The sequence below is a fragment of the Tympanuchus pallidicinctus genome, unplaced genomic scaffold (genome assembly GCF_026119805.1).
Source record: "Tympanuchus pallidicinctus isolate F22 unplaced genomic scaffold, pur_lepc_1.0 scaffold7, whole genome shotgun sequence".
Classification (NCBI taxonomy): domain Eukaryota; kingdom Metazoa; phylum Chordata; class Aves; order Galliformes; family Phasianidae; genus Tympanuchus; species Tympanuchus pallidicinctus.
This window is the reverse complement of record NW_026294791.1, coordinates 24649970-24663726: the sequence shown is the minus strand read 5'-3', so window position 1 is coordinate 24663726 and position 13757 is coordinate 24649970. Positions and strand designations below refer to the sequence as shown.

Below are 13757 nucleotides of genomic sequence, written 5' to 3'. Positions count from 1 at the left end.
AATATGTGCAATTTGAAAATCTCTTGTGAAGAGATTTAAATAAGTCTTTTATTTGCAAGAGAGCAGTGTGACTGGAATAGTCTGGAAACCCCTTATTAGTGTAGTTAACGTGAAGCTACGTAGAGCAACCAGTGAAGGAATGTTCTTTGTCTTGTTCATGTGAGAAGCATGCCATGTTGGGCTCTGTTATAACTCCAGGAAGGTGGCTTGCATCATGACCTGCTGCTTGCTATTTATTATGAGCTCACTATATGGCTTGTTAGACACTTGTCTTTATGACAATAAATATTTCCTGCTTGCAGGAAGGCTAATCCTTCTGCTGATCTCTGTTTTGTTTTCTCCTTCCCTCCTTTTCCTGTCCTGAAGGCTCTGCTCTGAGCACTGCCTTGTGCTGTGTGCTCAGAGACTGTTGGCTTCCATCAAGCGCAGTCTTAATTCCCCAGGCTATTATTCTGCCTCTGCAGGAAGGAAACCTGCCATTAAATAGATCTGATTTGATAACCAGTTTGCGATTATTTGGACTTCTCTCGAGTAAACTTATACCGGATTGAAAAGAAAAAATAGGGACGTTCTTGGATAGTTCCAGTGGAGAAATGCTTGCTGAAGAGTTAAGGTTTCATTTGTGGCCAGTTTTGGTTTTGTGCTTGGGACCCTCCAGAGTGAATCCTTGTTATAATCTAAGTCAGTGTAATTCAGGGAGGTCTGAGAGAGCCTGCCCTGAATGCACTCTGGGCAGGGTTGCTGTGAGCTGCTATGGGTTGCCTTGTGGCTGTTAGCAGTTCTTAAACGTAGCCGTGGCCATGCAAGCAACTGTTATTCCAAGCTGGAACTTGGGGAGTTATTTTACCAGCTCCTTGGTGTGATGTTTTTTCCTGATCCTTCTCTTTAAGTTTGGAAAATAGTCCTTAGCTATCATTTTGTTGCGTTTTCGGGGTAAGTTCAGGTTGGCAGCCCCTTTATTTGCTAACTAATGAGACAGTGCTTCTAACTGGTGCAATGCAACTGAGGGAAAGGAGGGGAAAGTGGTGATTGCAGATTGTATACAGATGCCAGCAGCCTTGTAGCTGCTGATCAAAGCAGGAGCTGCATCTGTTACTGGGAGCTTGCCAGAGGGGTTGAGCTGCTCTCTGAGCTCCAAAACCCAGCCATGCTCATGAAATGTGTTTCTTCTTTAATTTCTTTGCTGTCGTATAAAGCAGTAGCAACCACGTGGCCGGTAGTGGATGTGCAGATCCTCAAAGTGTTCTGCTGAATTTAACATTTGGTAGGTAAGGCCACGCAGTAGGTTGTTCTATGCAGAGCTATTTACCTACAGGCATATTGTTTGGGGAAAAAGCCATGCTTTCCTGTACAGGCCTGATAGGCAAGTTGCTGCCCACTCACCTGCCTTTTTCCTTCCTCTACCAACAGAAAAGCTTGCAGAAGCTCAGCGCAGATTCACTACTCTTCGGACGGAGTTACAGTCAACGTTGGATGCACAGAAAGAAGCCAGTGGGGCTTCCACGCTGCCGCGGCGCAGAAAGCCAGTCTTCCACCTGTCCCACGAGGAGCGTGTCCAGCATAGGAATATCAAAGACCTGAAATTGGCCTTCAGCGAGCTCTACCTCAGCCTCATCTTACTGCAGAACTATCAGGTACTCACAGAGGGAAGCACTTTGAGAAAGCTCTGTGTCTCCACGTCTTTGTGCTTGTGTTGCCTTCGGTTGCCTCATTCAAGCCAATTTTGCACATCATTTTAGCCTTAGAGACCCTGGCTTAAGTTAAAGAAAGGACCGACACCTAGCAGCCAGCAACATACTTCTTATAGTGTTGTGTTGAGCTGGAAGCACTTTGCTGACCTGCAGAAGGATCTCGGATCCTCTTCCATTTCTGAGCTCTCTGAGCCCAGCACTCTTGGCATGGTCACAACATGCAGTCACTCTGGGGCCTCATAATTTGGTGGTATGTTGTTCTATGCAGGGTTAGAGCTGAGAAGGTGGGGAAGGAACTCTTTTATCTAATGTTTGTAGTGGAACTTGAAATGCTAGCGTAATGTTTCCTCTTGGTGTTACCATGGCAGTGACTCTGACCTTGCTAGATCAGAATTTCTTGTTAAAACATCCACTTTAAAAGAGTGTTTGTAATTCTGTAGGACGCAGGCTCGAAAGAAGTATGAGGAAACAAATCTGTAGTTGTAGTTGGACTTGTAGCACGAGGGGATGTGACAAATATTGCAGACAGTGATTTCGTTCCAAAATTCTGGAAGTATTAAGATCTTGCTGGGCTTTTGTTTTGTTTTGTTTTGTTTTTTCTGGACTTGCTCTGCTTTTAAATATCTCACTATGTTTATTTGTTTTACCACATTAAATAAGAATGGTTTAACATAGAGTCTTTGACTTAAATTTGCTAGATCTGTATTTAGGTCCTTACCAGTAATTCCTGGAGTCTTTTTGCTGTAAGAAATACTTGAATACCACTGTGTAGTGTGGACAAAACTCAGTGGGAGGTGACAAAGGTCATTCCTCTGACAAATCCTTTCCTGTTCTACATCAATGAAAAAAGGCATCCTGCACACTTACCTTTTTGACTTGTGCTACCATGAGTCCAGGAGCACTGTGTGTATGCTAAACATTTGCGTAAAACCCATCTGGATCTGATAGCTTTCAGTCTCCAAAAGGAGCAGAGCTTCCTTCTATGGCATATCTTCAAAGAGAATGAGAAAGTCTGTTCCAATTGCTCATGAAGTTGAGGACAAGGAATACATACACTAAATCCCATAACACTGATTTTAAGCACCTTTGAGCTTAGATACAAGAATTACAAATATTCAGTAGCTTGAAGTTTTGGAGAAAGAAGAGGGTGACCTGCTGGGACGATGGCATAGCTGGGGTCATGTCGTCCTTCTTGCAGGAAATAGAATGAAACCACATAGATTATATAAAATACTGTGTTTTAGAGCAAAAAAACCTTGCAAAATTAACTAATATGTTACACTTATGGGGCAAATAATTGAGGCTGACTCAATCTCACTGGAGTGCTGTGCATTTGCCTTGTTGGTGCATTTCCTAACTAGGTATATGAGCAAAGATTGCAAGCCTGCTGCTTCATCCTACTTGATGTGCAATAATATTATGCAACAAGTGGCACTGTTTTTTCACCTTTAATGGCAAAGCATGCCATTAGTCAGCTGACTTCAATAAATGCAAGTAGTATCCAGCAGAAATGGAAGTCAGGCCTGGAGAAAGCCCTGTGCCAAGTGAAGCATCTTGAATAGCAGGACAAGCAAAATGTGTGACTGAGTGCATGACACTGGGTTGTGTGAGGTGGCACCAGGAGGGATGCCACTGTGCCCTGAGGACACTGAAGCCAAGCTGTAGGTCCTGCTAGTGCATGGATCGAGTGCTGTCAGTTCAGGCTGTGGAAAAAAATCTCTGCCCCAAATCAGCATTTTGTTGCATCTTTTTCATTTCAAATTTATGAAACGGTGACCTGCTCTCCCTGGGTTAGAATGCTGGCTTTTCCAATGGAGAGTAATTAAAGTCTGTTGTCTGCAGTAATGCAGATCAGTAATGCATTGGCTTCCTGCTCCCATCTCCCTAGCTTCATTTCCCCACCTATGGCAGGGGTCTGGTACTAAATCACTCACAGTGTAATTAGATTGGAAATAATTTCGGTGAGTAGTTGGTGCCTCTCCCCAGGGTATTGGATTCTGCTGTTTTCTGTGTTTTTCTTTCCAAGCTAATTTCTAAGCTTGTTTTGAAGTGACTCTTGCATGTGTCACTGCTGTCTGAAGGGGACGTAGAGCCTTTCGAGTTGCATTTTCTGTGCAATGAAGTACAGTATTTCAGATGCATCCTGTCACAGCAATTGCTGTTTAATGCAGTGTGTTGAGCTTTGCCTATCTTTGTTACTGGGTGTTAGGAGAGTCTTGGGTCAGGGCTTAGCACATAGCTTGGAAATCAACCGTTATCTTTCCTGCTTTAACGTGGTGTCGTCTGCTTATCTCACCTCCTGTGTCTGCAAGCCTAGTAGACTGGTTTTGTAGTTGTGGGGTGGGGTGTGCTGGGGAAGAACGTGCTGTCCTGGGGCTGCACTTGGCTGGATTTCATTTGCAGCTGTATGAGAATTTCCCTTCTATAACGTGCTTATTTTGAGAACTTGGAAGGTTTGGAGAAACTAGAAATCGGTGGCCTGGTTCTCTCCATTGGGGAAAAGCCCTTGAAAAGACTAATGTGTGCCTTCCCCTGGGGGATTTGAGCCAAAACGTGCTCTTCCTGTGGCAGTTTTTAAGAGCTCATTCCAACTACTGCTTTTGCAGAGACCTGTTGTTGAGCTGCAGTACCTGGGATGCACGCAGTCAGGTGCCCATGCAAGCAGAGCATGTTGGAGAAAAGTTAGGCTTGTTTGTTATTCCTTTCCTTGCTAGCCGTGGCAAATAACCAAGCTGAGCTTCAAAGGCAGTAACTGTTTCCTCATCTGCAGAACCTGAACTTCACTGGCTTCCGCAAGATCTTGAAGAAGCATGACAAGAACCTGGAGACAACACGAGGGGCAGAGTGGCGCGTGGCCGAGGTGGAGGTGGCACCCTTCTACACCTGCAAGAAGATCAACCAGCTCATCTCTGAAACAGAGGTGAAGATGCTGCTCTGTGTGCTGCTCCTATTGCAGCTAGAAAGCAATGGTTTCTTGTTCGCTGCTGATTCCTGTAGCATCTGGATGCACCTTGTGTTCACCACTAGGGCAACTAGTAATTAATGTACCACTGATTTCTTGTGTTGCTTGCACACACGTGTGTAAGTTTGTCTTTAGCTGGCAGCTTTTCACTTTGAGAAACACTGTGTTGTTACCTTACAAGGTAACAGTACCTGGATACATCATAGGAAGCTTTTCCTATCTTTGTTACCATGTATTGGAAGAACACTGTACCAGAAGTCAAATGTAACTTGGAAATCAGCTGTTACTTTTTGTTTTAATGCAGTATCCTGTACTTACTGTTAGAATGAACTTCCTTGATGTGTGTCTTTATCTCCTTAGGAAGTGGTGACCAATGAGTTAGAGGATGGGGACAGACAGAAGGCTATGAAACGTTTGCGTGTTCCACCTTTGGGAGCAGCTCAGGTAAACAATTGATAGAGCTAAGCTTCAGCAACTTGACAAGTTGCCAAATTAGATTCAAAAGTAGTGAAAATACATGGATGTGAGCATTCTCCATAAATCGTGAGGGCAGGGTAGTCACATATTTTGCTTAAGTTCCAAAAGACATGGAAACAGCCTGCAGATTGCAGGCATGATAAACATAGGGATGAGGTGAATAATAAAGAGAAAATTGTGCTAATTATAATGTATGCTTACATCTTAAGAGCTGCTGAGAGGTCCCAGCTCTGCTTCAGTTCAGCATCAAGATAGGTAAAAATGTTATGCAACAATTTCAGTGCTGCACTTCAAGGAGGAAGAATGCAGTCTGAGATGAGGCTGCATCCCTGATTTAAAACATGCTCTGTGAATGGATCTGATTATGCTGATAACCTGTTTAATCCCCCATAATTCCACCATTGCTTTGTTCACAGCCTGTACCAGCCTGGACTACATTCAGGGTTGGATTTTTCTGTGGATTGTTCGTTGCACTGAACGTGACTGTCATACTTTCAGGTGGGTATGTTCAGCAGGACCCAGCTGGCTCCCACACCCTGGTGTGGATGTGTTCTTGTCTCTTAGCAGGGGCTTGCAACAGAGCTGGTCAGCCTTTTGGGTTGGATCAGCCTAGGTCAGGTCATGCAGTTGTGAATTATTGCTGCTCAGTAATAGATCACGTCCTTCTTGTGTTACCTACGTGGATTTGGACTTGAAAGAATGCTGACTTTTCTTCTCCTGGTTTCCTTCTTACTTTTGAAAGGATATTCTGGAAGTGTAACATCCATGTGTAAAGACAAGGTGCTTGTTCTGTGAACACGCATTCCTCTCCTACCTTGAGTGTTTGAGAGTTCTGTTTGCAGAACTTAAATTTTGCATAGCACTGATCCACAACAGAGAATAGAACATACGTGTAGCTATGTGAATACTGTGTCTTTCCTAATTTTCATTGGGAGTGCATGAGAATGGCACAAAGCTGTGCCAGGAGAGGTTCAAACTAGATATCAGGAAGAATTTACTTACCATGACTGTGGCCTTGATTTTATTCTACTATTCCAAGTTTGAGCTCTCACAGGAGTAAAAGGAAGGTTGGTATTCTAGATCCAGATATGGGGCTTCATCACAAGCAGCCTTACTGTGGTGTGTGTGATTTCAGTAATGTAACTTACATAAGCAGTGCAACAGACAATCAACATATGAGCTCTTGCATTTGGGAAAGCCTGTGTCTGTGTTTTGATTTGAGAGAATTTTTAATCAGATGTTTCTGTAATTGGATCTGAACATCTCCTGGGATAAAATTTCTCTGTTTTAGAAGCTGTTTGCTCTTCCTTTTTGTATAGTAGAGTTAGAAAGTTGCCCCGTCTGTATGAAGGCTCCAATGAATGTGTAGGAGCTGTTCTTTATTCATCAGCCTTTTTTCTTGGTGTAACTTTCATGTTTGGTCTGTAAGATGCAAATAGGACTGAAGCCTGTAATGCTCACTTCATCTCAGTATTAAGAACAAAAAAGAGACGTGGTTGTGAGCAGGAATTCATAAAAATGATTACACCTCTAAAGCAGATGTTGCTAAACTAGTATAAATAATTGGTATGTTTGTATCAGCAGACATGATCTGGTATCTCTGAGTTACTTCACATATTGAGCAAAAGCTGCATCCTAGCTGTAAGATATTTATTTTTAATTGGGCATTCCGTTGCTAACCTCTATGCTACTTTTGCCAAATTGTTTTCATGGTATGATTCACTAAGATAGGATTTCAGAGTTGTTTGTGTAGAACCTGTGAAGCAACATTACACCATGGCCACAGTAGTAAATTGTATCAGTGCTGTCTGGGGCTTAGATTGAACATAAGGAAGCATTTCTTCATGGGGAATATGGCCAATCATAGAATGGCTTGGGTTGCAAGGGACCTCAAGGATCATGAAGCTCCAGCCCCACTGCTGCAGGTAGGGCTGCCAACCTCCACATTTAATTCTAGACCAGGCTGCCCAGGGCAGTGAGGGAGTTCCCATCACACGCTGTAAATGTTGAGCTGTGTTCACCACAGGATAAGCCTCATCTGGCTGTTCTATCTCACATAACAAGCGTATCTGTTCTGGTCTGCGTGGTAACTTCTGCATGTCTGATTCAGTATTTTGGGGCTACTCTGGGTTTGGGAGCAGCTGCAGACATTTCAGATAAAAAATTTGAAATGCATGCTTTAGCAATTTCATGCCCAAGACTCCTTTCTTTCAGTTCATCAGTGCACCTCTCATTTCTGTCCAAGCTTGGGCTCTGTTTGCCTGAAACTGATAGTCTGTAGTTCTCTTCTCCCTTTAAAGTGCTTATGGATGAGAAATACTCAGTGGAGCTGGGGATGAGGACAATTGTATGTGCTCTTCTCATCAAACCTCTATCAGGAGCGGAGGTGCAGTGTTCTGCAAGGGGACTCGGCTGGACGGAGCGCTGCTTTATAGGGCTGCTCACTGTTTGAGGCCATTTCCAAAACCCCAAAGACTGAACAAAGCAAGGAACAGACTTTCCCATATTGCTGCCTTGTGTTGGTTATTCTGCTTGGGTGCGGCTGGCAACTGTATTGCTGGTTATGAATATGCATTACGTTATGGCTGTACCTACTTCAGTGATCGGACGCAGTTCAGCGTTGCTGTAAATGCTGTAAATTGTGCTGCCTGGTTTTGTGGGCAGCTGAAATATTTGTATCTCTGTCTGGTGAGATTTCCTCTCCGTTAAAGCAGAATGTGTAAGTGAGTGTAGTGATGATTTATGCTTAGTGCTGTCCCTTGAGCCCGCAGTGTGAGACGGGGGACTTGAGATGCTGCTAATGACCTGACTGCACAAGCTGGAGAGAGAATTTTCCCCAGAATACTCATAAATCCTCGAATAGGTTAGGCAGAAGGTCCTCCAGCTGCTAGAATATGCAGGTGAATGACAAGCAGGCCATGCTTTCCTGGGCCGGGGCTGAGTATCTGAGAGCCAGAGCCAGGAAGCGGAGCGCAGGTTTGATTTGTGGCGTGACTTGTGCTATCATTAAGGCCCTTTCATCTTTTTTCTTTGTCAGGTGTGGCTTTTATAGATGGACCAGATGTGTGGCCACTGGTGAGAATCTATCGAGGTGGCTTTCTCCTGATAGAATTCCTCTTTCTCCTGGGTATCAACACGTACGGCTGGAGACAGGCTGGTGTGAATCATGTCCTCATCTTCGAGCTCAATCCCCGCAGCAACCTGTCCCATCAACATCTCTTTGAGGTAAACAGCACAGACCGTTAGCAGAGGCTGAGCTGTGTGCATCAGGAGGATAAGGCCTGCACCGTTTCCTGGCAAGGAATTCTAACACAATTAGAGGAGGAAGTTGCTGAAGTCTGATTAGATTACAGGGTTGCGCACTGCTCTCCCTTTTCCTATAATGAGAATTCATTGTGGGGTTTGGAATTATTTTTTCACAAGGTATGTCTGTATTTTGTCTGTCTTTCTACAGATTGCTGGATTTCTGGGGGTTTTGTGGTGCCTCAGCCTGCTGGCATGTATATATGGTAAATTCATCTACATCCCTATGCAGGTGAATCCACTCATCTTGTATGGCTGCATGTTGCTTTTTCTCATCAACCCTACCAAAACCTTGTATTACAAGTCCCGTTTTTGGCTGCTCAAACTATTGGTAAGTCTCAAAATATAAAATATAAAATAGATAATTAAAAGATTAAAAAGCTGTGGCTAAGCTGTAGCAGTTGAAATATGTGCAAGCATCAGTAATCTTCAGTACAGAGGGATATTTTACCATTGTACCTATGTATGCACAGAGCAGACCTGATAAATAATTACTGCAACTTATTACTTGCTATTTCTGTTTGCCTCTACTGTTGTTATCTTCATATTGCAGGTAGTTACTAGTTAATCTTCATGTATACAGCTGTATGTAGCATGTCCCTTGATGTAGCTAGTCCTTGACCCAGCTGGGCATTGCTGGGTTTACTGGAGAGGGAATCTTTGCAAAGGTTACTGCTTCCAGGTTACTGTTTCCAGCAAGTCTTTTATGTTCTTAGAAGACCTTATTTTAGACCCAGCTACTGTTTTCTTGGTAAGTTAAGTCTGGTAAATAACCAGTAGTAGATATCCATGCTACTTTGATGTACCAGTTGCAGGTGGTCTGGTAAATAACAAGTAGTAGATATCCATGCTACTTTGATGTACCAGTTGCAGGTGGGAGTCCAATAGAACTCGTTGGATGGCTCATCAGTTTCTTCCAAAATGGCAGTTTCGCATATTTGCCCCCACCCTGCAGGCCCTTTTAAATTAACCTCAGTCACTTTGGTTCCCTTGATATCTTGTTCTTGCTGGAACTACTCTGAGAGGGGAATTGGGCTGGCTGACATTATTCGTACAATCATTTTAGTGCCAATTAAGACAATTAACTTTGTCTGGAGCATGGCAAAGATGAAATGTAGAGTCATGCTTTAAGTGTGTGCGTGCAGGTATACATGCAAGTAGTTAACCTCTTTAGCCCTGTTATTTGATTTGCTAAGTTACAGCTATTTTGGTTTCTCCTCCTGTGCCTTCCAGCATTCAGCCACCTCTCACAAATGTTCCTTTAGTCCCAAGCCTCATTAGTCTTCCTGCTGTCCCTCGGTGCCAGGAAAAGTACAGCCAGTGATCTGACTGTAAGCAATCTCTGTGCTAATTTACCCTAATATCTTCACAGGGTAAGATCCTCAGTCTTCACAGAACTGTTAGTAGCTGTGGTTAGTTCCCAGAGCCTGCTCCATCTCTAGACCTTGCTGCAGCCTGCAACACAGATGTATGTGGAAGCCAATTCATCCCAAGGTCTCCTGGGGAGAAAAGCTTCATCAAAATGCAAGATTGCTGTAATGGTAGAAGATCACGAAATTCTTCTGTGTGTCATGCAGAAGGGGGAAGGGGAGAAAAGAGACCAGACAAAACCACTCAGTGTAGCTGTGAAGCTTCTCTAATTTTTATCTCATGCAGTTTTTATTGCGTATTTTATTTCTTCTCTCACCAGCAGCTATCTGGGTGAAAGGAGGTGTGAATAGTGCAGTTCTTAGAACTCTGCTTTTCACACAAACTCTGACTCAAGGAGCATTTTCTTCTCACACTTGCTATGCTTCATCTCTGGCAGAAATGCAGCCTGGTGTATCGGGTGTAGCTGTGCATTATTGGCACCTCTGATTTTTCTAGAAACAAATCAGGAGGATGTGTCAGTGTTTTACAGCATTTCCTGATGGAGTGAGGAAGCTTTCTGCATCCACCTGTGCTCACTGGCTGCTTGTTGGTGCTCATGAGCAGGATCTGTGTTGATAATCCCTGATGGACTGCAGGTCACTTCTTGATCTTCCTCTGGGTGAAAAAATGATTCAGCCTGTAGGGAGTTTAATCCCTTCTTTCTTGCCTGCGTGGCACCCTGCTGACGTGAACGTTCTTTGCCTCTGCTTCCAGGAGAGGAGCGTGCTGCATGCATTTGTGTAGGCTGAGGGAAGCAGCTCACCAAGAGGAATCAGATCAGAGTGCAGAGCATGGCATAGCATCTCCATACCGGCCTTTCTGCAGGGAGCTGAAATGGGGAAGCAACTGCAGGGAGCAGAGCAGCATGAGGTGAAAATCTAGGGAAGTCTTCAGCTCAAGCATCTGCTGTCTCAGCACTGGCTTGAAACTGCAGTGATCAGCACCAGAAAGTTTGCGCTTGGATTGTGGAACTGCTGAAATATAATTGCAACCAATGGCTTGAAACTGAAGTTGGACTCTTGGCTGTTATTGCTTTATTCTTAGGACTCATCTTCAGCTGAGGGTTTTGCAGATTCCCTAGCTGGGAAAGGTGGATCTGCTTGTGGAATGGGGATGTGCCAACACTCTCTGGTCCCTGCTCTACAGCTGTCTTGGGCCTGGGGAGGCGTGCAGCAGCCCTGGTCAGAAATGGGAGCTTTTTGGGGGGGTTAGAGGAGTTCAAACAGCAGCTCCTGTCTGTGGGGATTGTGGATGGCGATAGCAGGGCCTTAGCTGGGCCATCTGCATATCTGCGACTCCTTGTCTGCTCTAACCTTTAGGTGGAAAGCTTCTGCTCTCTTAAAAGTTCTGTGCTGTCATCACCTAGTGTCCAAGTGTCTCTCATTAATCAAAGAATCAGAGAATGGCTCGGGTTGGAGGAGACCTTCAAGATCATCTTTCTTCTGCTATGGGCCCCAGATGTGAACACAGTACTCCAAAAGGGAACGTCATGAGGGCAGTGCAGAGGAGGACAGTCCCCTCCCTGCCCTGTGCCACCCCTCTGCTGATGCAGCCCAGGAGCTGATGGCCTTCCAGGCTGCAAGAGCACACTGCTGCCTCGTGTCCATCTTTCTGTCCACCAGGACCCCCAAGTCCTCCTCAGCAGGGCTCTCAATGAGTTCTTCTCCAAGTCTGTACACGTGTCTGGGATTGCCCTGCCCCAAGTGCAGCACCTTGCTCTTGGCCTTGCTGAGCCTCTTTAGATTCTCACGGACCCACTTTTTTGAGCCTGTCCAGGTCCCTCTGGATGGCTTCCCTTCCTTCTGCTGCTTGAATTGCACTGTGCAGCTTGGTGCAAATTTGCTGAAGGTGCACTCAATTCCTCTGTGAATGCCATTGATAAAGATGCTGAAGAGCTCCAGGTTCCCCTGGAGTCACCAACCTCCACCTGGGCACAGAACCATTGACCACAACCCTCTGGCTGCAACCACCCAACTGATTGTTTATCCACTGGATGGTCCACCATCCAAATCCATAGGACTCCAATTTGGAGATAAGGATGTTGTGTGTGTTAAACTGTTAGGAAAAAATAAAATTCTATGAGTAAAGGTAATCAGATGGCATAAGGGGTTGCTCGTAAAAGGGGGGATGGTCTGTATGAGAAAGAGGGCTGCTGCACCTTCTCTGATCTCTGCAGCAGTGCTTCCACGCCAGGGCTGCTTTGAGAGCAGCCATCCCTCACACTCAAGCCTTTGTAATAAGTGCTGTCCTACCTGAGCATGGGAGCTTTCTGGGTCAAGGTCTCTATCTGCTATTTAATGCCTCAAAGTCTTGATCCCTTCCTTGGCTTCGAAATATAGAACCTTAAATTGGCATTACTAGCCCAGGTGGGGTTGTGTCAGTCCTTTCCTGGGTTTCCATAATGGTGTATCATTTAGGTTAATAAGGAGAGCAGTATAAAAGATCATTGTTAGCCTGTGCTTTCATTAATTTAAAGGTTCATAAATCTCTCAACTACAGGGTGGTGCTGGGGCTGTCTCTTTGAGAAATTGGCCGTTAGTAGCTATAACTAACTGGGTAGAGAGAGTTGTAATCGAAGGTAATGGACCATGAAAGCTGGCTGGTTTGAATGTAGCAAAACTGCTGTTGAGGCTTAGAGGGAAAGTGGACTGGGATGAAGAGGGAGTTTAACTGACACTTAATAGGATCTCCTCTGCTCTCTGTTTAACTCCTTGGTGCTGGAGGGTTTGGGAGATCCAGCTGAATAACGGTACTCACTGGTACAACTGTGAGCGCCAGAGAACAGTTAAGTACACTGAGACATGGTCAGATTAAGGGCCAAGTTATGGGTCTCTTATCTGACTGATATTAAGTGTGAAGGTAAGGTAACGAAGTTAAGGTAACGTGTGGCTGAAAGAAAGTGCCAGAAGTGCCTGGTCAGCATGAGGAGCACTGGGAAGAGCTCTTACACAGAGACTGCGAGCTTGGTTGGGAAAATGAAAACTTGGAGAGGATGAATAGTTAAGCACAGGAGGAGAATTAGATGTCTGGAAGCAGGAATTTTATTTGTACTTGAAATAGGGAGACAATTATCTTTCTTTTTTTCAGCAGGAGCAAAAGATCAGCAACAAATCTGCAAATATTTTTGTTTAATTCCCGTATTTGTTCGACGCTGTGATGTTCTGCTGCTGCAGATGGGTCTTTGCTAATATGTCACACAAATTATTCCTTTTTCTTTCAACAGTTTCGAGTGTTCACCGCTCCCTTCCACAAGGTGGGCTTCGCAGATTTCTGGCTGGCTGATCAGCTCAACAGCCTGGTTGTAATACTCATGGATCTGGAATACATGATTTGCTTCTACAGCTTCGAGGTTCAGTGGACGGACAGTGATGGGCTTCTGGCAAATACAGGTAGAGAAATGCTGACAGCTTTGTGAGTGCTGTCAGAATGACCTGAAAAATACCAAGCAAGGCAGCTTCTTAAGCAGCAGATTTGAAGAGGCCAACCAATGACACGGAACTGAAATAACTGGCCTTTCTTGTAAGCTTGGCATTGGAGAGATTCTCCCGTTTCTTGCTTCCATCCAGAGAAATGGAATTTCACATCAGTGCTCGTTTCCTAACCCAGTCGTTTGGCCTGACTTGCACATTCATCAGAGGATGTTAGAGCACTTATTGATTGGAAAGACAAAACGATTTTCCTGGCGTTGTTTCATTTCAGTGGTTTAACCACGTATTTGCTTTTAGCCTGTTGCTGTTGCTTAGCACGAAAATGAGTTGAGGTCGTTAACCACAGCTTTCAGTGCTGTAGCCTGGTTCTTAAAGACTCCATCAGCATAGCCTGAAGCAAGAGAGGACTGAGAAACTTCCTCAGAAGTCCTTATTTGTCACATTTGATGCTATAAGAGCAGGGCGGTGCGTGCTCTGCCTCTCTCC

At 44.6% G+C, this 13757-nt stretch overlaps 1 protein-coding gene and 1 long non-coding RNA gene across 2 annotated transcripts in view; both read left to right on the top strand.

Moving 5' to 3' along the window:
* The window catches only part of XPR1 (xenotropic and polytropic retrovirus receptor 1), a 78767-nt gene that overhangs the window by 49551 nt on the left and 15459 nt on the right, over positions 1 to 13757 (top strand). The window contains exons 4-10 of the mRNA XM_052666089.1: positions 1411 to 1634; positions 4462 to 4611; positions 5014 to 5097; positions 5547 to 5628; positions 8168 to 8355; positions 8585 to 8764; positions 13067 to 13232. Of these exons, the coding sequence (XP_052522049.1) occupies positions 1411 to 1634; positions 4462 to 4611; positions 5014 to 5097; positions 5547 to 5628; positions 8168 to 8355; positions 8585 to 8764; positions 13067 to 13232 (1074 nt within the window). The remainder of the gene's footprint in view (positions 1 to 1410; positions 1635 to 4461; positions 4612 to 5013; positions 5098 to 5546; positions 5629 to 8167; positions 8356 to 8584; positions 8765 to 13066; positions 13233 to 13757) is intronic.
* Positions 8771 to 10848, top strand: LOC128072372 (uncharacterized). The gene is made up of 2 exons (XR_008202234.1): positions 8771 to 9248; positions 9307 to 10848. It is a non-coding gene; the product is annotated as an uncharacterized LOC128072372 (long non-coding RNA).